The 25,709-nt window shown below is 40.8% G+C and overlaps 1 protein-coding gene across 1 annotated transcript in view; it reads left to right on the top strand.

Moving 5' to 3' along the window:
• The window catches only part of L3mbtl3 (L3MBTL histone methyl-lysine binding protein 3), a 100,372-nt gene that overhangs the window by 59,067 nt on the left and 15,596 nt on the right, over positions 1-25,709 (top strand). Inside the window, exons 13-18 of the mRNA XM_032894911.1 lie at positions 2,777-2,853; positions 5,494-5,579; positions 6,991-7,101; positions 13,801-13,915; positions 15,307-15,409; positions 23,524-23,673. Of these exons, the coding sequence (XP_032750802.1) occupies positions 2,777-2,853; positions 5,494-5,579; positions 6,991-7,101; positions 13,801-13,915; positions 15,307-15,409; positions 23,524-23,673 (642 nt within the window). The remainder of the gene's footprint in view (positions 1-2,776; positions 2,854-5,493; positions 5,580-6,990; positions 7,102-13,800; positions 13,916-15,306; positions 15,410-23,523; positions 23,674-25,709) is intronic.

The following is a 25,709-nucleotide window of genomic DNA, read 5'->3' as shown; positions in this document are numbered from 1 at the left end:
TGCTGCCTCCTTTTATACCCGACCTCTCAAATCAATACGCTTTCTCTGTCGCTCTCTCCATCTTCAGTCTTAACCCCGTTTTGTTCTAGCTTTCGTGTCCTACATTTGGTGCTGAGACAGAGACCTTTGTGTTGACAGGTCTAATGATTAGCTCTTGCTCCCCCTTTGATCTGTAGCACCACTGACTCCACTGACTCCAGTTGATTTCTGCTATTACGTCACTTAGGAGTCACCTGACGTGGACTTTGCCCCCTTCTCTCTCTCTGTCTCTGGGTCGTCTCAGGTCTGCAGGTGATTATCAGCCCAAACGCTGATAACTCCAGAGTGGACATTCTGAGCCCTGATCTTCCTTCTGTGTGATCTCTTTCCAGACGTTGGTGTCCGTGGTTTATTTGACATTTCTTTCCTGTTTGCCTAACACGTTTGCTAAACATGCCCAGAGCGTTCTCATTCGCCACTTGAAATGTCAGAGGCGTTGCTGACAGTCTCTCCTAGCCCAGGAAATGGCGTTCCTGCCGCCTATGCCCACGGCTTCGTTCCTCAGTTCACTCACATCCTATGTTAAATGTACCGACCTTAGTTCTGTTTACAATGTTCACCCAAACCTGATCGCTCTGTTTTCCTCCGCTGTGGTCAAGGCCTCTGGGATCTTTTGTGGCACCGTCTAACTGGCCTCTGGTATGGACGCCTGTTTGCATAAGAGTTACAATAATTGCTTTAAAACGTAAGTCAGAGCTGGGTGGTGGTGCACACACCTTTAATCCCAGTACTCAGGAGGCAGAGTCAGGTGGAGGCCCGCCTAGTCTATAGAGTGAGTTCCAGGACAGCCAGGGCTACGCAAAGAACCCTGTCTTGCAAAACCAACCAACTGGAAAAAAAAACAAAAACAAAAACAAAAAACCCATAAATCAGGCTAAGCTCCTTCTCTGTAGAACACCCTCCACAATGTTTTACATCATTCTTGACTAAAATCCTACACTTTGTCACCTCCTCTAACATTCTGACACCATTTTATATTGTTTGCTTCCTGTCTATCCTTTCCTATCCCCGTTACAGCTCTACTAGGGTCCCATTCAGAACCTGTGGACTTGTCTCTGCCCAGAAGTTTCCTTTCTGTGTCTGAGTGGCTCACTTCCCTCTCATTGCACAAGTCTCTGCTCACATAACTGCCTCTGAGAGGCAGCCTTGGCTGGGCTATATAAAGGGACACCGTTGCAGTCTCAACCCACTCTTTTACTTCATGGGCTTTTCCTTCGTGCCAACCACAGCTCATAAATTTAATTAGGCTTGTGATGGCTGCATACGTCCTAAACATGTACATGCTTAAAATAATTCATTCCCCTATAACAACCCCCTAAATACTTCTATTGTACTAGCTAGTGTAAGTAATGTAGGGGCAATTTAATGGGAGACTGCACATGCAGAATATGCAAATGTCACAACATTTATGTAAGGTACTTAATCATCTCTGGATTTGTTATCTTCTGGGTTCCTGGGCTCCAGTCTTCTGCAGAGACAAAGGACAGTTATCTTTTTATTTTTTTTTTTTCTTTTTTTTTTTTTTTCCTTTTTTTCGGAGCTGGGGACTGAACCCAGGGCCTTGTGCTTGCTAGGCAAGCGCTCTACCACTGAGCTAAATCCCCAACCCCAGTTATCTTTTTATTGCTATAGTTTCTTTCTACAAAATTGTTGGTGCCATTAGAAGCAAGAGACTTACGCTTACTTTACTGTGGCCATTTCTTCAGGGTCTGTCCAGTGTCAGCCGGCTGGACACATTGCTTTTTAGCACATTATCTCACTCGAGACTAAACAATGAGCGTGTAGATAAATGGGTCAAACTCGTTCTTGCTGAGGTGAGGGACTCACAGAACAAGTGTGTTTAGGAGCACAGAGTCAAAAGCACCAGCTCTCTGTGCGGATATAGTAACTGTGTGCTTAATTAGAGTAAAAATGCTGGGCAGGAGAGAGCAACAGAGGAAGAATGGCTGGCTTGGTTCTCTGGGATCTGCAATTCTAAAGGGGAAGAGAAATAGCACGCTGTTACTATATATATTCATACATTTGCACTGGGCCTTTGCTAGTCTATAGTGCTATAGTGAACAGAAGTATTGCCTCCCTGCTCCATTATAGGAGAAATCTATTTATTCTCTGTGTGTGTGTGTCTATTTATGTGTGTATGTGTGTGTGTGTGTGTGTGTGTGTGTGTGTGTGTGTGTGTGTAATTTAAGTAAGTTCCCACGTGATATTTTAGTGCTGGTTAGACCTCTTCATTCTGTTATCCCCCCATCACACCATGTCTGTGCTCTCTCCTTGGGCACTCCCTTCCCATGGCCCTTCACTAGTCTTCTGACTTCTGTATGTACTCTAGCACGCCAAGTTTTGAGAGTGGTCTAACCCACATGCCTTAGAGATGCTAAAGTAATTTTAGCTTTTCTGTTTACATGATTTTCACCTTGGAAATGATGCTCTCTGTGTACTCTTTCTGCCTTTAAAGTTTTGGGCTTTAACAACATTTTTGTGTGTGTGTGTGTATGGAAAAATAAAACAGTGTCAAATCCATGTAATATTTATCTAGCAAAAATAAACTGTATGTGTGAAAACTTCATACATATATTTATATGAAGAGAGATCTTTTAGTTTTTTTTCCCCAAATTAGATAGGTTATAATAAATAGAACTCTTAGATGTGTTCATAATTGCTACTTGATTTTCCTCTTAAAAACTTCTGACAGCATTTGCCTACCTCTCTAGTAACTCCAGCTCTTTATAACCTGCAGGTGCGAATCAAACAGCCCACACATTCATCCAGTTGGATGGTGTAAAGAACACAGAAGAACACTGACTACACCACCAGGTTTGGATTTATGTTTTTTCTAATGTTTTCCAGATATTTGAAGAGTTGGCCATGTTTTTGTTTTTGTTTTTTAAAAGAATAGATACTTTAAATGTGGCATGCCCTATAGCCCCTGTCACAATATCACGGCTCAGTTGCGGTACAGAAGCGGCTGTGTAGGGAGTGAGTAAACACATAAATGTGAGAGTTACAGTGTCATTCTACAAAGCCCTGCATCGGCTACAGGCACTGACCGGCTCACCCCAGATAGAGCTTCAACTATGAGCATTAATATTGGCATTATCTGTATCCCAACCTTAGATATCATGTTCTTTGACAAAGTTTGACCTTTGGTGGTTTCAACTTGAGATTCATTTTTGCACTTAATTGTCTTAGCACGCAGTAGATAACATGGACGTGTCAGGAAAGTGGATGTGGTGTTGAAGGTGGGACATGGGCTGCTCTGCTGGGGCGTGGTTATTACATACAACTCCTTTTACTTTGGGTTTTCTAAACGATAACTTTACATATGTTTGATTTTAAGTTCAGAGGGAAATAGAGACAGGCATGGCTTCCCATCTTTGTAGTTTAAAAGTTTATTAGCCTTTTCTGTATATAGTGTTTCTTTTTAAAATATTCTGGCAAGTTAAAATGTACAAGGTAAGTTCATTAGATATTCTTTAAAAATGTCTGCATATATGTAGGTTTGCATATCTTGTTTTAACTTACTTGGAAACAGCTTCTGGGGTAGAGAAGCTTCAAGAGTATTTATAAATTTGTATGTACTTCAGCTGGAGCCAAAGACTCATTCATGTTTGACAGCTGTCCCCACATGCAAAAGAATCCTGTAAGATTACTCAGCCACAGATCTCTAGTCCCTTGTTAGAGTCGCCTTGACAACCAAACCTTAGTATATGTGAGACTTATAGACTAATTATTTTGTCCAGAGTGTTGTCATTTGAGTATGATTGACATTTCCTAATGACTAGGCCCAAATCACACATTTGTTTTTATTTTTCTTAGTTTTCTTTTTCAAACAGTCTTACCAGGTAGCCATGATGGCCTGGAACTCAGTATGTAGAGCATGCTGGTGTCAGAGCCACCGAGATCCTCCTGCCTCTGGTTCTTGAGTAGGACTAAATGAAAGCACCCCATGCCTGTCTCCAAGTTGAACGCCATCCCCCTTCCCCCCTCCCCCAACCCCATCTCCTGCCTCAAGACTGCCACAGTGTTTTATTGTAAACTTCTCAAGGGCACGGCTCAAGGACATATTTGTCAGTCCTTTTTTCTAGAGATATTTGAGATTCTGTAATTACCTCATATCTCATCTGTCTTTCAGTTATACCATCTGCTAATATTTCTATTTGGAACTAATTACTATTCTAAGTTGATGAATGTTAATGGATAATGGTAATTTGTCTATTTTATCTACTTTTGTATATTTAATTGATATTCTTCTGCAAAGATTAGCTTTTTCACTCCCCAGTTATCCATCCAGTTAATTTATTTATATCTTTGTAGAACTGTAAATTACTAACATCATCATCATCATTATTATTATTATTATTATTATTATTATTATTATTTTATGTATATGAGTACACTGTAGCTGTCTTCAGACACACCAGAAGAGGGCATCAGATCCCATTACAGATGGCCATGAGCCACCCTGTGATTGCCGGGAATTGAACTTAGGATCTCTTGAAAAGCAGCCAGTGTTCTCAACTGCTGAGCCATCTCTCCAGCCCCTGCTAACTTTATCTCAAGAGTTTATTATTGACTTTTATGCAGGTGTTTTAAAGGTGTACCAAGTAGCAGCCCCTTTTTGGTGGTGGTTCAACCTATTTTTCACACGTTTGCCTTGGGGTTTGAGAGCTACTCAATGGAGCAGCTGCAAGTAACATATACTCACTGATCATCACACAGCCCTACAGCCATTTCACCAAGATTATTTTTTAAGTGGCGAGTGCTATTTACTAATCACAGTCTGGTAGCTATTTGCTTATTCCCAGAAGGGCATCTCACTGGTTGTAGGGGGTGTGCATCTGTAAGCGTAGGCAGAACTTCTTAATCTTTCCTATTTCGGTGCTAGTGTTTGCTAAAATAAAACACCTTCCATTGATACCACTGGCCCCGATTGAAATCTCAAACTATTGGCTTCGTTTTAGTTTTCTTCTGTCCATGTCTATACCTGTTCTCAGGTGGGTAGAAGCCTGACCTCCGTTACTGCTAATATATCCACAGATTTCCCCTTCGTGTGGCAAGTAGGCCCCCATCATGGCTGCCTGAAGGATTTGGGACACTATCGAGAACAGAGGCAGCAGGGTAGAGGCACAAGAAGTTGTTTTTACACATTCTTTAAATACTGTTCTGTGACTGGAGCATGTTTCTTTATTTGGCCTAACAAACGAAAGGAATATCTGAAATATTTCATCAATAATACTTGTAAATCCTTTCATTTCACTGTCTTTATTATCACATGTAAACAGCGATGGAATCAGATAAGTGATCAGAAAGGAATTAAGTGATCATTCAAGCAGTAGCTCTGGAGGGTCTTTTTTTTTTTTTTTTTATTTTTTTATTTATTTTTTTTGGTAGGACTATTTGTTATTTCGTTTTCGTCACACCCTCATAGGATTCATGCTGTTCTTTATTTCTTAGGCTATTCGCATGTGAAACACTTTTCCTGGGATAAATATCTAGAAGAGACCAATTCTTTACCTGCTCCTGCAAGAGCTTTCAAAGTGGTAAGAGAATTTGCTGCATACCTCTGATTGATTATGTATTGATGACGATGTTTGTTCGTGAACGTTTAAGAAACTGGTCAGCTGACTTAGCTATGTGAAGAAATCTAAGAGCCAAGGCAGATACTTTCGAAGTCTTTAGATTTTGAGAATCAAAATTGTTACTGTGATTTGTGTCTATGGGTAACTATGGGTAATGTGTGTCAGGGAGGCAGGCATTGGAACAGGGTGCAGGAGAACCTTGACTGTTTTTGCCTCAGAGGCTTATCTCAGTTTTTGAGATAGGGTGGCTCACTGGCTTGAAACTTGCTGATTAGGTTAGGTCGGCCGGTGTATGCCACAGAGATCTGCTTCCCTCCACACCTCCACCTGGGATTTTGAGGGTGCACACCATGTGTACTTTTTAAATATGGGTTCTGGAGAGTAAACTTGCAATCTGGGCCCTTGCAAGAGTCAGGCATTCGATACGCGTTCCTAGTATTTGATAGGTACATGGGGAGCAGCACAGTTCAAAGTCAGCCCAGGCTATATATGGAGATCCTGTTTCAAAAACAAAATAATATATATTTTTTTAAACATGGCTTTGTCTTCTATAGACAGTCTTCTCCTTTAGAGGATGCTTTCGTACAGAAATTTTTATTAATTGATGGTAGACTTAGTAGGAACAGTTCAAAATATAGAGAAAAAGAATCTCGTGGATTTTTAAGGAGAGAAAGTATGAGAGAGTTTTTATGGTTCCACCTGACAGATGGTCAGGCTTTAAACAAGGTAAGGCTGACAGGGTGTGGTCTTTGCTGCCTGTTCTACTATGCAGGCTTTTAACCAGATGCATGGCTGGCCCACAGCCTGTGTGTCTGGTGTTCCTTGAGTGGTAGTACTGGGATTTTTCCAGTTTGCTGGCAAGCATCATGTTGCGTTCTTCACATTATTTTATATAATATACCAGCTCCATGCGGAAAATCCACCTTCTTCAGCCTGTGGCTTTCTCAGAAACTTAACCTCTGAGCGTTAAGCTCTCTTTCCCAGAAGAGCCGTTCCACCTTGTTCAGAAGGATTGTGACTTCTTTACATTATCTTTCCCTCTCCCTGGTTACCACTTCTAGATGTTTCGTTTCAGCCGCTTTGTTTTTCTGTCTTTTTTAAAAACAAGTTCCATGACTATTGACTTTTACCGTGGCACCTTGACCAGTAAGGAAAATGTCTGGTCTTCCTTTTGGTTGATCACAGGGCTGCAGTGTCTCTGCCCCTCCCCTCTCTCTGCTCTAGGATGTCCTCCTGCAGGTGTTGAGCTGTGGGCTTTGACTGGGAAGTGTCACTCAGTGCTAATCAGAGAATGGGTAACCTAAACAATTCAGCGGCGACTGCTGTTCGTCAACCTGCCCCTCCTCACCATAACGTGTTTCTTGTGTGGCAGAAACCTCCACATGGATTCCAGAAAAAAATGAAGCTTGAGGCTGTGGACAAAAGAAACCCGCTGTTCATCAGAGTAGCAACGGTAGCAGACACGGATGATCACCGGATAAAAGTAAGCCTCGTCTGCCCTGGTTTGCTTGCCTGTGTTAATCCACATCTTAAATGGAAACTTTACTAGACAGTGAGCTTAACCACTATAATTAAATTACTAAAACCAAGCAGATACGAAAAGTGGCTTTGCCTATTGCCCTAAGATGTTTTTCATTTTTAACTATGAAAGGTAGTTGGATATTTTAAATGTGTACTGGAGAAAGGAGATACAACGTCTTAGGGTAACATTCTCTTCAGGAGAAAAGGAAGCCAGGCGTTGGATGTTGGCACACACCTTTAATCCCGATACTCAGGAGGCAGAGGCAGGTGGATCTCTGTGAGCTCCAGGACACCCAGGACTACACAGAGAAAACCTGCCCTGAAAAACAAAAAACAAAACCAAGAGAAAAGAGATGCATCGTGTTCTAACAGAACACTTTTTAAGAGCTCAAGAATTTTTGTCAGCTCAGCCAAAGACTATAAAGTATAAGTAAAGATAGTTGCATAAATAAAATCGGGTTTTTACTAGAACTGGATTAATACAGCATCAGTTGTTTCTCCTAAGTTGAGTCATTATCTAAATGATTTGGCTGGTTCCGCCCACATGTAGTATTTGAGTGTGTTGTTCTGACACAATGCTCGAAGGCCTCATCGGTTTCTGAAGGCTTCTCCAATCATTTCTCTCTCTAGCCGGGACGGATCCCATCCTACTTTCTTGCCAGGACCAGTTGACTTTTCTGCTAGGAACAGCAATATCTATACGAATGGCAGGTCGTTATCGGCACGTGCTATTCTATGAGGCTCTCATTCACGCTGCTCTGGGGTGGGCCATGTGTGTCATCGGCTGATGCCGTGCAGAGGAGGCTGAGACTCTGGCAGATTCGATAAAGCACTTTAGTCATCACCGGCAAGGAAAGGACTCAGTTCCACACTGCAGTTTTCCAAAGCGGCAGTAAATCAAATCATTCGCTGTGTCTTATCAAACACATAGTTTATTTTATGTTCATAATTTATTTTATTTTATTTTGTTGGTGTTTTGCCCTCAAATATGTCTGTGTGAGGGTCTCAGAATCTCTGGAGAGTTATAGACTGGACTGCCATGTGGGTGTTGGGAATGGAACCCCGGGTCCCCTGGAAGAGCACCCTTCTCTCCAACCCTCACTAGTAATTTCTAATGATAATTTATAAGATAATAAAACAAAATAACATGAAAATATGTAAATTGTGTAATATGCAGTTTTATAAACTTATTGCTCTAAAATAAACTTTTATGTTTAACTCAATATGCTTATAATCCAATCAGTCTAGCCAGTCGTAAGTTTTTGCAAACTCATATAAAAACTGTAAAGTCTGTGTTAACCATTTTCTAGTACACTTTTTTTTTTTTGGATTTTTTTGAGATGAGGTTTCTCTGTGTAGCTCTGGCTGTCGTGGACCGGGCTGTCCTTAACCTGTGATTCACCTGAGTCTCTCTCCCAAGTGCTGGGACTAAAGGTGTGCGCCCCCACTGCCAGGCATTCCGGCACACTCTGCTATTCATTATAGTCGGTCGTGATGTGAGGATCATAAAGAAGCCAGAGCTTTAGCGCTAACAGTTTGAATAGACATCTAATAATAAACCACTTTTAATAAATCAGCAGAAGACTCCGTCAAGTATAATGTGATTTTCACACCAGCTTCTTCGTGTGTATGACGACAGCTCTTCAGTTGGAGAAATGAACTTAGCATCCTATAATGGTGGGGAGGAATATGAAGTACCCAAGTTCTTCCATAGGCCGCTTTGGCATCAAAATGTTAGAATGTGTTTATCCTTCTGAGTTTCAGTCCTGGTAGCTTTGGGAAGTAACCAGAAGGAATGTGCAAAAATAAAAGCCCAAGCACTGCACTGTCTGTGGCATTAAACACTGAGAGCAACCTCAGTAGTCCATGGGAAAATAAATTACTATGTGTCTACATTGTATTAATGGAGAATATTTCAATAAGGTACTTAGGCTTGGGAAGTAAAATATTCAGGTTGAGATTAGCAAGTAAATTATTTCTTTTTTTTCTAAAAGTATAAATCCATAATGGATTCTGTAAAGAAATATACTAAAAATAATGACAGTCCTGAGACTGACTGTAAAGTGTTAGGTCTTGTATTAATTTGAAATAATATTTTTTATTGGTCTGTGTCTGAGAACTTTGATCTAGAGGAATACAATACTGTAAGATGTGAATTCACTAACGGGGAAGCCTCTCGCCGGCCCCCATCCCTCATCTAGTTGCCGAACCCCCAGTCTTAGGAAACATCTTGCTCACTCCACCATATCCAATGAGGAGCTGGCTGTGGCTACGTGGAAGATGGTAATCTTTGCTGAGTTTTTAGAATGAAAGTCAAGCACTGGACTTGAATCACAGTGCAGACGGCCTATTTCTAAACACCTTCAATGGCGAGCTGATGGACAGGGACTCAGTTTCAGATTCAGCAGAGGCATTGGGGATAAAAAGGATCCAGCACCAGGAGGAGTTTTTCTTCCATCTCATGAGATAATACAGCAAATGGGATTGTTTCTGTTTTGCAGAAAAGGAAGAGTCGCACACATTTACTTGTGTGGTTTCATGTTTTAAGTGTCTCAGGAACTAAGTCAACTCTGTTAAATGAGATCAGCTCTTGAAGTGTTACGGTTTATATCACTTAACACCTCGAGGCTCCGTGGTGGGGAGATAGTCATTTTTGTTGGGTGCTGTTGAAGGCAGGGAGGGAGCAGAATGAGGGTCTGCTCTAACCGGCTTTGGGGACAGGACATGAAGTAGTGCCACATCCCTCTTCAGTCACACGTGTTGTGCATGATAGTTTGTCCCCAGTTTTTTAAATGATTTTTATGCACCTGTATTTCTCAGTTCAATTCTCATTATTTTTGAGGCTTTGCCTCACTATTTTAAGTATGCTTTAATTTCTCTCTGCTCTGGAACTCAGGATCTAGAACTGGCCGTGTTTTGCTTTGGTTTTGATTTTTCACCCGTCCCTGTTGTTAGTGTGAATACACTACTCTTGTTCATTTCTAAGTCAGGTCTTTTAAAACTATTTTTCTTTTGTTGTTGTTGTTGTTGTTGTTGTTGTTGTTGTTGTTGTCGTAAATGATCTCTTTGAAGTTTCTTTTTTTAAAACAATTTCTATCTTCTTATTAGATTTTTGCAAATGCTACCGTCGTTGTGATGTGTTCTGAGTCAAAAGTGCTAGTATGTTTTTCAGCAGTGGGTGTCTGTCTCCTTCTCTTGAGCTGTTTTCCCCACAACTCTGCAGTCTCCTGCTGCAGCTGAGTGAGTGCGTACTCCCAGCCTGGCTGGTTCGCAGGCTGCATCCTGAGGTCCTTTTGCTGAAACACTAAGCAAGGGAAAATGTCCATCTACTGGCTTTGCGGTGGGCAGTGTGACGAGGTTAGTATTTTAAGGAGGGAGCGTTTACTCAGAGTACTGCATCGCTCTGTGGCATCTCCTGCAGCTTTTGGACACCAAAGGATTCTGATGGTTTCTCTTTGGCCCATGGGCTTGTTTCTGGAGCACTTGTCTCTGGTGGCCTCATGCTTTGCGGTGTTGTCTTTCTGTTTGTCACACTGGGTCCCCACGCCTTTCCGTGGCGGTGCTTTGTGCCCCGCTGTCTCTGGCATATCCTCCTTCTGCTGCTTTGATAGCTTTCTTATCTCTCCTCTTCTTGGAAGTCACTGCTCTGCTGTTGACTGTCAGGTTGATACTCTTGTTTTGAAATTCTCTTTGCTTAGAAATACCTTCATCTATTTTTCAAACTTTCTGTTGCATTTTTAATTGCATCTGTGATTTTTTTTTTCAAGAAATTAAAAAAAAAAAAAAACCCAACAATATTATTTAGTCCCCGCTTCTTTTAAAAAGCATCTACAAGCTGGGTGGAGGTGGTGCACGCCTTTAATCCCAGCACCTGCTCTGCACGGTGAGAGCCAGGGCCGCAGAGGAAACCCTGTCTAGGATAAAAAGAAGAAGGAAAATAAAAACAACGAAACTGGATAGATAGATAGATAGATAGATAGATAGATAGATAGATAGATACATACATACATACATACATACATACATACATGCATATATACATACACAGATAGATACATACATAAATACATACATAGATACATACATACATACATGCATATGTACATATACACATAGATACATACATAAATACATACATAGATACATACATACATAGATACAAATAGATACATACATACATAGATACAAATAGATACATACATAGATACATATAGATACATACATATATATATACAGATACATATAGATAGATATATAAATAGATAAATACATGCATACATGCATACATAGATACATACATAGATACATGCATGCATAGATACATGCATACATAACACATACATACATACATAAGTACATAGACTAAAATAAAGCATCTTTTTTTTGTTTCCTATAGCAATGTTTCATTTTCTTTGACTTTTTTGTTTCCTATAGCAGTGTTTCTTCATTTTCTTTGACTGTTTTCTCAAATTCTCTCTATACTATTACTTGTTTTTTAATTTGCTTATGTACTTACTTATTGTCTATGTCTGAGTATATATGTGTGCCTGTGCCTTTGGAGGCCAGAGGGGACACTGGGCCTATGGAGTTGGAGCTGACAGGTAATTGTGAGCTGCCTGATGTGGAAACTAGGAAGGACCCAGGTCCTCTGCAAGAGCAGGAGATGCTCTTAGCTTTTGAGCCATTGCTCCAGCCTCTAAATGTCTCTCCATTAGCACTGCCTGTTTTTATACTGGTTCTTGCCTGTCAGGTGATCCTCAGTGCCTATTCACATTAAGAAAAGTGTACCATGCTTGATGTGATATATATATATCGTCATATTCTCTTGTCTATTGGGGATATCTTCCAGGATCCTTAGTGGATGCCTGCAACCACACATAAAAGTCCCATATACTCTGCTTTTTTACCTATATGTATATACATGCTGCAATACAGTATAATTTATTCACTAGATATAGAGAATAACGCCAATAATTGCACAACTATAGCAATATACTATAGAATGTTGTATGAAACTGCTCTCTCTTTTTACCACAATATGGAATTTTCTATTGACATTTCTATACCGCAGTTGACCTCAAGGAACTAACACTACAGAACAATGTTTACCAACCTGTGGGTGTGACCCCTTTAGGGGTTGCATATCAGATATCCCGCAGATTAGATATTTACGTTACCATTCATAACAGTACTTCATTACAGTTATGAAGCAGTGATGAAATAATTTAATTTGTAAGTTTCCTATTGCACATAAATTGTCTCTATTGCACATAAATCATCTCTTTACAGATTTACCAACCATCTGTATTTCTGTTCTCGATGATTAGCCATCGCATCTCTTTGCTGGCTTTCTAATACGGTTCTCAGCCTCTTTTATTGATAGATTGGGCTTAGTAAGGAAGAAAGGGCCCTGTCATTTGTATAGTGAGTTATTTTGGGCGTCTTTCATCTTGCTTCTAAACAGACTTACGATCTGAAGCTTTACATTTTTATGTAATTAAATTGATCAGTGTTACCTTTTATAGGCTTAGTTCGGTCTCTTGCCATGATTGTACTGTGTTTATTCGGGCGTTCTTCTAGAATATTTATTGTCTTGTAAGGATTGAAAGATTCACACACTTTGAGGGGTCAAATCGACAAACAACCTAAAAGGTAAAATCTATAAAGTACTTCAGTATAAACTCTGATTGTAAAAAGTAATATATTACACATATATAATATGTATATATCTGATATGTATAACCGTTTAAAATATATATATATATATATATATATATATATATATATATATATTACATAACCTAAAGATAGGTGGCTGGTAACTAGTAACATTCACTAAAAGACCACTTCCCCTTACCTTAGTGGCCAGTAACAGTATCAACTGTCACCACTTTATAATGTATTTTAAGAGATACTATGGTTGTTTATGAGAAAGATTATTTTGGGACTCAGTGGCTAAGAGCACTAGATCTTTTTCAGAGAAGACATGTGTTTAATCCCCAATCCTCACACAGAGGCCTAACAACCACAATCCCGGGAGATTTAATGCCCTCTTCTGGATTCTGCGGTCATTAGACATGTATGTGCTTGCATAGACATGTATGCAGGCAAAACACCAACACGCATAAAATAAAAGCAAGTAAATTTTAAAAAATGCAAGACTATTTTTAATGGTATGGTTCAAGGATGTGTTTCTAGCAAGGCAGTGTACTTAAAAAAAATCTTACTTTATATGGACCTCAAAGGTCTTCCCTTCTGTTCTTCCCGTCTCTCCTTACCCTGCTCCTTGGTTTTTAAATCACCTCAGCGGTGTCTGTGAGTGTCTCGTTTGCTGTTTGAAGATGCTGTGTATGACTCTTCTTCTGCTTCTGCTGACAGCATTTAAGGATTTGTATGATAAACCTGTAGAACTGTTGACACGTCTCTGGGAAGGCAGTTACTTGTGTTTAGATAATTCGATAATAATTTCAAAAGCATCTATTATTTCAAGTTGTGAGTGAATAATTTTAAATACTTAAAATTATTCTTTTAAATAATTAAAGCAATTTATTAGATATTAAATACACCGTGTAAAGGAGAAGACAGTATGAAAGGTTTGTGCTGTGTGTTGAAGTTTTACAGGAGAAATATTCTTATGACTCCATGTTCTTCTGCCGCCCAGGTTCACTTTGATGGCTGGAGCAGTTGCTATGACTACTGGATTGACGCAGACTCTCCGGATATTCACCCCGTAGGCTGGTGTTCCAAGACCGGGCACCCTCTTCAGGCTCCGCTAAGTAAGATGCACTTAAATAACATAATCAGTGTTTTCATTTCTTAAATAATGTGCTTAATTTTCGTCTCCTCTACTTCTTTCTATTTTTCTGATTTCTCCCCTTTTAATCGCCACAAGCAATACACACACACACACACACACACACACACACACTCATTGCTTAAAGAAGTATGATGTGAGTTTTATTTGCAAGTAAATATGACCTTTTGAAATTAGTACTAATTTCTAGAGGATAATTTGTGAGACAATTGAAATTTCAGTATGAAATTTAATAGTAACCTGGTACTGTTTTGAAAATGTTATCACCTACAGAAATTGAAAAAAAAAATGTCTAAAGGCGGCCACCCTCTGCCTTATGATTTATTTTGCATGTGAATCTCTAGTGTCTTCAATAAAGATTTCAGTTCAGTAAAAAAAAGCATATGGGGTCGGGTGCATGGAGAATATACCATGATCTCAATTTTAAAGAATATGTACAATGCAAAAAATATGGGAAATACAGTATACTGTAGTCAGCTGTCCTTTTTTAAAAAATAGTGTTTTTTCATTATGCAGTGAGTAACTTCATGTGAGTTATATGCAGACTGAGGGCACATTGAACACAAGTGTATATTTCTAATTGCAGAATGTCTAAAATAAAACTGCTGGAAGAAGGTATTAGTTAAATAAACAATGACGCATAGTTTGTATAGATAACATAGTCATAAAGAATATCAATATTGTGAAACACGAAAGAGAAGTGCAAAAGAAATGTATTTGTGCTGCACCTTTCATGATGCCAAATGAAAATCCTAGATTTCATTTAGTCATTCATGGAAATGTGGGAGCCACATGTGGGAGGGCATTCACCTGAGCACATGAGTGAGGAGGAGGATGAGGATGGTTAGAAATGCAGAAGAGCTGCCGAGATTTGTAACGGTTTTGTCCCTTCCAGCCAGACCACGTAGCTGGCTCAGACAGTTCCAGCAAGATGCTTGCACTCTGTATTGGACAGCCTAGTGTTTGTGTTTGAGTATCCTTGTGCAATTTGTTATTTGGTAACAGTTCTTTAAAATTTTCCTATTAAGTCAGATTTAAATACCTCTGTTGTCTGACATCTTAAAAGAAGGTTATTTCAAAGTTTACAATTTCAGTCTTAAAGAAAACTAACCTTTGTGACAAGGTGAACCATGGGGAAATCTTAGAAAAACAGAGATGCCTAAAACACTTTAATTGTTTTAGAAGAACTACTTGTTTTTCTATAGGTGTACATTGTTTCAAAAGTGGAATTTTTTGTTGTTGTTGTTGTTGTTTTTTCTACCCTGTTCTCATTCAACACATTTAAATCTTTAGCTTTCTGCTCCTTTGTCATACTTTCTTTTTTAACATTTCTTCTTATTACGTTTGTTGCAGGCCCTGCAGAATTAATGGAACCGTCAGAAACTGGGGGCTGTCCAACTCTAGGCTGTAGGGGAGTTGGTCATTTTAAAAAATCGAGGTACCTGGGCACTCAGAGGTATGTACTTACCATGGAGAATTTTAGACATGGTCATGTGGAGGGGGCCTGCCACTGAATGTAGAAAATGCTTTCCTTGTATAAGAAACAGATGTGAACTGATTTTATACCCAGAGCCATAAGAAATGTGGTTACCATGGAGACTGTGCAAAAATGAAGGATATATCTAAAGTTAAGTCTTCCTGAAAGAACAGGCATTCACTGTTTAACATAGATTTACTTTAGTTATTTGGGGGAGGGGGTTCTTTCTGTTTTTGTTATTTGTGTTTTGCAACTTGGTTAGTTATTTGGGGTTTGTCATTAATAAAATGAGGGCAGACCCCTTTTGAAATTACTTAGCCGATTATGATGTGATCGGTGACTTTACAGTTTGAACAATGAACCTTAGAAAACCATACCATCAAAGGTAAGATTTTAATGGTCAGAAAAATGATTCCCTCCCACCCCAATATTTTTTCTTACTTGTAAATAACTTTTAAAAAACCCAACAAACTATAATTAAAAATTGATGTTCAGGTGATTTGGGGATCTTCATAGATATTTTAAAAAATATTACTGAAATACTGACAAATGCTCATGATCTAGGGGGATTTTTCAGGGACAAAAGCATTTGCCCATCTGAGTGTGTATTAAAATGGTAGTGTTACCGGTGTGAGTGATGAAACATGCTAATTAGATGACTCATTGAGAAAACTTCCTTATTTCCCTGGTTCATATGGGGTTATGAATGTGGTTCTTAAAGTTTTGAAATGGCAGCTCAGTGAGGTAGTTCAGCAGGCAAATGCTATCCTCAATTTCACCCAGGTTCCACGTGGCAGGAGAGAAGCCGCTCCTGTAATTGGCCCTTGTGTGCCCTCTCTATAACATGGGAAACATTCAGAAATGTCACCACTTACTTTGACGAGTTAGTGAGAATTGTGAAGCTCAGTGTATTTTTTCACTGGGTGCAGTGAGCCTTCCTTGTATCTCTGCACCCACCAGTGTTACTTAGCTAGTTTTTGTTTTTCTTTTTGTTTTCAAAGAGGTTCATTATGTTCCAGAATAAAAACTACACAGAGACGGGATGGTGATTACATTTGCAGACACCATTTTTAAATCCTTCGCGCCATGTGCGTGGCTGCAAACCAAAGAGAGAGCATTAATTTAAGCTCTACTGGAGACATCTTAGGAGCCATTAGCTGTGTCTCATGAAGACAGCTGGATCGCTTTTCAGTAATGACATCAGGCTGAGTACAGGATGCGGCCCCCAAGTGTGTAAACTCCCGTCCTAATTTCAGAAACCTTTTTGTTCAGTAGCTTCTTTTGAAGAACAGTTTTTCCAGATAGAACATGTAGTATTTTCACGTTAGAGATAGTCCCGCTGCTCAATGGATCAGCCCGTTTTCAGAACACCACTCTGGTACAGGAACCGTTCTTTCCCACAAACCGTATGAGAAGCGGGAAGCTTGTTGTGTCCACAAAGACAGTGTAGTGTTCCATGTGCATAATAACTTTTCTCTGGCCACTGGGAGGTCTCGTCTTAATCTCTTTTGTCTCACTGCCCCTCACAGCCCTGCTCCATGAATGTCCCACACGTAGGTTCCCAACTACACAGCATCATTTTTAGTATAAGAAACAACGTCATAATTGAAACGACAATCCTTGGTTCATCTACTATATAGTCCCACAATGTTCATTAGACTGGAGGCAATGTCCTCAAATTGTGAAAAAAAAAATTTTTAATTACGTGAATACTGAAAGGTTGTTGGAGTACAGTTGGGGTGTGTTAAAGTGTGTTTTGGAAATGTGTCATACAACACTGTGCATAGACTCACTGGTGTGTCCTTAGGTCCAAGTAGCTAAGTGTGGCAGTAAAGCCTAGAGAGACAGCCATGTCCCATCACCCATCACTCATGATGGCTTCCTCCACCCCAGCTGCTCCCACAGTTTAGTGGTTGTCTTTGGGGATTCTTGATGGACTGAGTATGACAGGGTCGTGTTGTGTTTGTCATTAGAAGGGATGAATTATGGAAATACTCTCAGAATAACCTATGCGGAAATGTGCTAAGGAAACGTTTAGGATAATTGGGACCGTGCTAGAGAGCTGTTCACTCTCTTGAAGGCGTGGGAGAGGTTAGTTTATAACTGAAAAGACAAGGCTTGACCACAAAGCTGTATTGATATTCTTGTGCATGTAGGACATAGCTACTTCACTTTGTGCAGAGTTGGTGGTCTGGGTCTCTGGACAGAGAAAAAGAAAAAAAGCTAGGGGAACCAATGGCACCTCCAGACTCTGCGGTTTACCCTTCCCAGCCTCAGTACAGGTTTTCTGCACTCCTCCAATGGTCTGTACAATTTACAATGCACAGCGCTGCCTCCTTGGCAGGAATGAATCTTTAGCAAGCCCAGCTTGTTTCCATCTCATCCATTCACTTGTGGACTACCTTACCACAGCATACACATTCTCTGGAAGGTTCATTTCACTGGCAATTATTTCTGTCCTTACTGAGAACGCTGTGCTTAGGAAAACATAATGAGAAAATTCTCTTTGGATTAATTTACTGAGAAACGGAATAAATCAAAGCATGTGTTCTTTACATAGATAAGAAAGTTGCTCTTTGGCAAGAATAATTTTATGAGCACATTAGCAAACATCTAGTTTGGCTAGGATTGCTTGTTAGTCTCTCTCAAGATTACAGATTATGGTTGATCTAAGAAACGTAAGCAGCGTATGCACTTAGTAACGTAGTTTGAGGAGGCAACCTTTCATATTAAAATATGATCAGTAAGAGTTGGATGCGTGGTGTGGAATTCTTGTCTCTAGAGATATTCAGTAGCCGGAATGCTTAATTCCATCTCTCCGGAAGAAAGCATAAGTGGGAGCCGAACATTAGCATTCTTTTGTTGTCTGGAAAGACCCACGAGGGGTTAAGAGAGCTGAAGTTACACAGAAGTAGAATGCTATACATTTACTGCCTTCAGAGGTACATCTTTGATGTATAAAATTAGCTCTTTCGGAAATTAAACACGAGGGATTAGTCCCGCAGTCTCTAAAGAATATTTTCGGGTTCCATGGAGTGTTTTACAAATTAGTAACTGCGGATACTTCCCTTCAGCATCCTTCCACCTAGCTGTCACATACCGTTGAGTGTTGAGTGTTGTTGCTTGGTGTCAACGGGCTTTGGTGGCTGTACAGAAGACGGGCTGCACATCCCCCACATTGGTGGATGTTTGTAGTAGTCAGGGAGGCCAGAGCGACATTCAGAAGGACCTGAGCCCTGCCAAAGATGTTTTATGGAGTTTTTTCATGTCACTTGATTTCTCCTGACCTTTCCTTACACAACGGAGCTTGGATACCTCCTTCGTAAGGTATTAATAATGTGCAGGGTGTTCGACCTTCTCCGTGATAGCCGCTGTTCAAAGGACTCATATGTATAACCATAGTTAATCCTTACAGCAAGTTTATGAATTGAACAGCACTTAAAGAAGATGAGGGAAGGTTTGAGTGGTTGAATGGTGCATTTCTAGAAGGAGAATTCGGGCCAACCCAGAAGAGCCTTCATGTCTGCTCATCGCTGTCAGGCTCCTGTACAGAGAGCAGTCACTGGATAGAGCCTCTCTAATATGTTCATCAACATTGGGTTTGAGAGTAACTATTAGATGCTCAAACTGGATGTGTTGCCTAATTGTTCAAGGAAAGATATTTATAATTAAAAGGTTTTAGTACGATGGTGAATAGCAGTGGCACCCTGTTTTGCTTACAATTTCAACAGGAAATGCCGTCAGAAAAACAGCCTCCCTAGAGGCTCTGGGAGCAGTTATCTGTCAAGTGGCTGCAGTGTAATAATTTGCTAATAAAGAGTCCCACGGGCTTTATACTGTCCTTTCCTGACAAGACTTTGGATGAATAACTAGAGGGGAGAAGGAGTTAAGGAAGGAGGAAAAGAGTGAGAGAAGGAGTGAGCAGGAGAGATGAACCTTATGGTGGAATGCTAACACACCCCAAGGAATCACACCATACCAACATTTAGGTGCTAAAAGCTTAGTGCATGAAAAACAAGGAAATTTTAATGATAAGGCCAATGGGAATCTGCTCTTTCCGTAGAAGTAATAAACTCTGATGAGGTTTCAAAGTTCATGTACAGTTTTAAAAGTTACAAAATTGGAGCCGCACCCCTCCCCCCACATACACACACTCAACAATACCCTGTATCTTTTAAGATGTAGTGGCATAACAGAAGAAAAATTGAACAGAACACTCGGTGATTCTGCTGATCTTGCAAATCTTGCAGCTCCTTTGTTCCTTTCAACAACAGTTATCTCAAGTCCTTGAAAGCATGGCTACTTATGAGTTTCCCTGTGATTCATACCCCAAGGGGTAGATAGTGGGAGACAAGATGGGGAAAAACACATCTGTAGCTTGGCTTGCCTTGAAAGGCATCAGGTAAAGCCTTGGAACAGTATTCCACCTCTCCCTGCCAATGTCTGTATTTGTAACATAGGTGGAGACGGGAAACGTAGGAGTGCCGTGGTGAAAGGATCAATTCATGTAAAGGACTTGGAACCCTGCCTAGCAGAGAAAGCTGCAACACATAGGGCTCTGTGCAGGGCAAGAGGCTGGCAGCCTCAGCTCTTTGATGGTGCTTTCAAATCAATTTCATTGTCATGGATTAGAAATGAGTAAATTCTTCCATAATTCAAGCTAATATTTACCAATATTATGTAGCAATTTAAACAGAGCTAGTGTTTATGATCAAACTCCACCAAGGACTAAGTCACTTTTGAAGCATCATTTTTCTTTGTATCCATCAAATGAGCACTGTCTTGGAACTGCTGTCAAGGTCGTGTGGGAATGCTAGGAAAGGCATCTTCATTTTCAAATGAAAACTCAGCCTCCAACACCATGCTTGGTCTTCACTAAGCATGGCTGAGACAAGAGCACATTGTCAGGCACTCACAGGAACTTCCGGAAGCATTTCTCATTCTGCTACTGTTGTGGGACTCTGCTAAGTGTTGTCACATCCCCTTTAGTCATCACCTCCCACCTCAGGAGCCAATTGGCCTTCCTCTCCACACTTCAGGTGTGAGGATGAGGGTTGGAAGACAGGGTTGGTGTCCATCTGTGGCTGACCGCCACCCCATGGCTGGCTGCCTTGGTAGACCAGATTTTCTCACTCGTTAGGGAATTTCTTCAGAAGGCTGGTTTGTTTCTCTTCCAACTGATTGAAGGAGCAAGGGCAATTTATTTTCAAATGAAAAAAAAAAGCATTTAGACCACAAGGCTCAGGACCAACATCTTACCTTTCTCTGACCTGTCTTCAAGTTTTCGTTTAGTCAACAGCAGAAGTGAAGGGCTGTTTTCAAGGAGCTTGAACACATTGTCTGCTTTGAAACCGTGGACCTAGACCATTCCAGAATTCCCTCTTGGGTTTTCATGATGTGAAGCTGATGCCGCATCCTTCAACCTGGATGCCTTCCAAAGTAAATATACACAGTGTAGTTCATTGCTTGTTAAGCCAGGAGCTTAGTGGTGAGTGAAATTGAACTACAAGCACATTCCCGTCTGTCAGAAAAAACCAAAGCATTACCTTTGGCTTTCTCTTGTCCTGCCAAGAAGTTGAAGTACAAAAATTCAGTGGAAAATGTCCACTAGAGGAACAGTGGAAGGCATCAGAGATGACTGTGATCCGAGGCTGGGAGAGCTCAATGCCTTCGTCAGAGCAGAGACCCAAGAGCTTGGGAGGGGCTGGTTATCTGTAGTTTTTGATGGTTTGAGGGAGACTTGCCAACGACAACAAGTCGTGACATTTGAATAGGATTTCAGTGGGCATTTGGACCTCCCTGAGCTGAAGCACAGTGATGAAGACAGCGTTGTACCTTCAGGTAGTCACACGGTAGTATAGCACATTTGTTTCTTCGGCAGGCACAGGGTGGCTGAAGGACCAAACACCCACACGATGCTGACTTCTGGGCTTTTCTGTCTCAAAGAGTAGAGGACAGGCAGGTCAGGCTTTGTGTTCGTAGTCCCTGAAACTGAGGAATGTAGTGGACAGGCTAAGGTGCATGGTACATGAATGCTGTCCCCACAACCTCATCCTGTTGAGAAAGTTCCGGGGGATATGTCATTCCGGTTCTGCATCCTGCCCACACCTGTCTGTCTGTCTGCCTTCTAACTAAGCTACCAGTTGCCTCATTCAAAGTCTCTGTTTGTTCCAAATTTACTTACCACTAATCATTCTTATCTCATAAATGTGTGTGTGTGCGTGTGTGTGTGTGTGTGTGTGTGTGTGTGTGTGTGTACATGGCGTGTGCATGTATGTATGTATGTATATGGCGTCTCTTTTGTCTCAAGTTCTTCAAACAGAACAACAAACAAGCCACTCTGGTTCTGCATATCACAGACTGTTCCTTGGCCTGCAGGGCATCATGGGATGGCAGGAGCTGTTGACAGTTTGTTAACCTTCCCTGCATTTCCGTCACTGCACTCACGTCAATCCCTGTCACTTCTCTAATTTAGTGATTTCCCAAAGGCCTCGAACTGAACTCAAGATAAAGCTTTGAACTACTGCCTGGTGCTGCCACCCCTCCCCGTCTCTCCTCTTCCCAGACTTCTCAACTTCTGGCCATGCCAGGCTCACTCTCCCGTTTATTGCACTGCTTCCTTCTAAGTGTGGGGAAGTAGATGTGGACAACTTTGTCCTTCTCCTAGGGAGGCCCTTCCTCACTGCCCATAAAGCATCCTCATGCGCTCTCTTACGCCCTACTCTTTCTTTATCGAAGCCTTTCCAGGGTAAAGTTACATCCACATAGTTGTGTGATTAGGCATTGCCTGTCTTCCCCTTGACTGTCCCTCACTGAGTTCCAAGTTTTCACTTCCTCTCATTGTTTCCAGAGCCTACAAAGGTAGCTAGCACGATAGATACTGAATTGATAGGCACTTGCTGACGAGGAGGAAACTGAACACTGAAGTCACTTGACCATGTTAAGCCCTAGTGTGTTATGTAAAGTGTCTTTTTATAGTTATTGTGAAGATTAAAGCAATGCTTATAAGTGGAGCACAGTGCTTAATATATTGCACATACTTCATCAAGATTTCTTTTGACCGTGTTCTGAGTTTTTGTTGTGGTTGGATTAACATGACATAAATTCATGTTAGTATGTGATTGTGTGTTATCAGTTTTGCTTAAGGGACAAGTGTGGAGAATCACATACTAAAGTTTACATTTTGCTTACAGCATATCTGTGATGAATTTTGTGTCACTCTTAGAGTTAGCAGGGAGCATTTCAAACTCTTCTTTCCCCCAAGAGAATGTCTCAGCTTCTCTGGCATATGCATCTTCTATAGATGCTCTGTTCCCCTAGGTAATTATTAATAATTTTATTATCATAGGAACTGAGGAAAAGAAAATAGAAGATATCAATATAATGTACCTAACGTCTAAACCATTTCCAGACTTAAGGCCTCTCACAGCAAAGGGACAAGATAGGAAGTCAACAGGGGAGCTTGATATATATTGGAAACCTGGTGCCCAGATGCCTGAAAGACCGAAATGCAAAGGCCCAGGCCAAGCATCTGCTAGCTAATGCCAAGTTAACTCTTAGCGACCTCAGTTTCCTCTGCCGAGGTCACAGGAGAGTTTAACCCTGAGAGTTTAACCTCCAAGTGCAGATAGAAAAGGTTGGCCCATGGCCCCTTTCACATCAGGGTTGGAGTTCGTTCTAAAGCATTTGTGTGTCCTTTGGGACTGCTGTAACTGTAGTCCCGGGGTAGACGTGTTCCACAGGGACATTGAAAGTGGTATAGGGAAATTAAGTGGCTATAAATCTCCCAAGAGTGGATATTTCTTGCGGCTGATTATTCCCAGAGATATGCATAGGCCTTGCCCTTAAAGAGCACAGAAGAATCCTCTCACTGTCCCTTATCTCAAAGCTTGCAGCAGAGTCCTTAAATCAAGTGCAGATATCAGATTGAACTTAAGTTATCTGGAAAGATAGATCTTATTGCTGTATCTTTAGCCTTGCATTTGTGTACATACTTGGTTCAACTTGGGACTCTTACATTCACTAGCACACAATTCTAATTGATTAATTATGATCTAATCAAAGTGCACTTTTCTCTCCTTTTAATCTGTTAGTGGTGCCAACTGTCCCTATTCAGAAATCAACTTGAGTAAAGACCGCATCTTCCCTGACCGTCTAAGTGGTGAGATAACCCCATCCAGTTTCTCATTCCCAAGAAGTAAAAGGACAGACACCAATGAAAGTTCATCATCCCCGGAAACCAGGTAATAAAATGATGGTCCTTATGTTGCTCAGAAACACCCTCATTGACGAAGTTGTTGTCTTGGTGCTTTACATTTGGTAGCAATATTTTCCTGTGATAGAAATGCACCTGATTTAGCCAGGGTTGGGGATATGCTCCCAGAATCCTAGCACTTGGGAGATAGAGACAGGAGATCAGGAGGTTACCTACATAGTGTAAGGCCAACCTGATCTACATGAGATCCTGCCTCAACATAGAGACCCATACTTGGACAAGCCCTTTCATCGGTCCTATCATACTCGATCGAAGAATGTCTCTCCCTAAGATACTTGAATGCTTAACTGAAGTTACTTGTGATAGCCTGCACCATGATACAGGTGAGGGTAAAGCCAGAGAACTGCTTAGTTCTAGATCCAGCCGAGCAGCATAATGAGGTTTCAGGTCACATAAACAAGGAAGCAAGTTCAAATTCACCCCTGAAGTGAGTGTGACCTGGGCCGGAAGCTGTTTCTGGAGGAGACAGAAGACACTCTGCTTTTCCTGATGTGTTTACTTACCTCTTTAAGATCATGACAAGCTGTTGTAAAACTCAAGTTAGGTTTTGAATCGGGTATGTGTACTATAATAGTTTCTGTATGTCTTGTTTGACTGTGAGAGAAATGGCCAGAGGTACGTACATCCAGCTCCTGCAGCCACGGTGAGCTACTTCAGGCTGGGGCTATTCAGAAGCTAATGGTGACCAAGTATGCTCCTGTGGTGGAGACCAGACACAAGCCTTCTCAGCCCTGAAGCCTTGTTCTTCAGACTTTGCCTTAATTGGCATTTCTATTGCTGGGATACAAGATTATAGACCAAAATCAACTTGGGGGCAAACAGGTTTATTTCAGCGTTCAGTTCTATACCACAGTATATCCCTGAGAGAAGTCAGGGCAGGAACTCAAACAGGGCTGGAACCTATAGTCGAGAACTGAGCCGGAGGCCATAGCGGAATGATACTGGTTTGCTCTTGTAGCTTGCTCAGTTGGCTTTCTTACACCTTTCAGGACACCAGCCCAGAGGTGGCACCAGTCACAGTGATCTGAGCTGTCAATCTAGGCTTGCTCTCAGGCCACTATGATGTGGGGGCATTTTCTCAACTGAGGTTCCCTCTCCCTAAATGATTCTTATTTGTCTCATCAAACTATTCAGCAAAGGGTTTAGACTGTCCAAAATGCTCTTACATCAATTGCATCTTCTTGGTTATTCCATTCTGCATTAACTTTGGCCAACATCTTGGTTTTAATATGTATGGGAGAAGAAAGACATAGAACACAGTCTTTGTAAGTCATTGTATAGGATTCCATATTTCTTCAAGTTTCTTCCCAGGAACCAAGAAACAATAAGGCATTTCAATTTTTAGAAAATGGACAATATACCAAGAAGTTAGAATAACAATGATTATGAGGGACTGGGGAGAGGATTCGGTATGTAAAGTGCATACTGCTTGAGCATGCTTGGCAGGCATGGGTAAGAGAACCCTGTCCCAAATCCACACTCACACACATACATATTCTCTCTCTCTCTCTCTCTCTCTCTCTCTCTCTCTCTCTCTCTCTCTCATACACACACACACACACACACACACACACACTCACACACACTTACACACATTCAAACACATACACCCATATGCACACCCTCACATACACACTCACACACATATATACACACTCATACACATATACATACTCATATACATACACAACTTCACATACATACTCACACACATACATACACACGCATACCCATACCTCACTGCCACCACATACAACCATACAGTTAAAAAAAAAGATTATAAGAATTATGACCTTCTCTCTAATTAAAACATTTAATTCATTGGAACATAGTGTATAACCTCATATTCATTCAAAGCTGGTATGATCCCTAGAAGAGAAATTTTTTTTTTTGCTGAACATAAATATACAAAAATATTTTACAAAACTCATATATTAAGTATTATTGGTGCCCTGCCAGGGTTTATAGAAGGAGTAAATAGTCAATGATTTAAAATCCTTTTCC

This window comes from Rattus rattus, chromosome 2 (assembly GCF_011064425.1).
Source record: "Rattus rattus isolate New Zealand chromosome 2, Rrattus_CSIRO_v1, whole genome shotgun sequence".
NCBI classification, from domain to species: domain Eukaryota; kingdom Metazoa; phylum Chordata; class Mammalia; order Rodentia; family Muridae; genus Rattus; species Rattus rattus.
The sequence above is the reverse complement of the archived record's forward strand: the minus strand, read 5'-3'. Positions and strand labels throughout refer to the sequence as shown.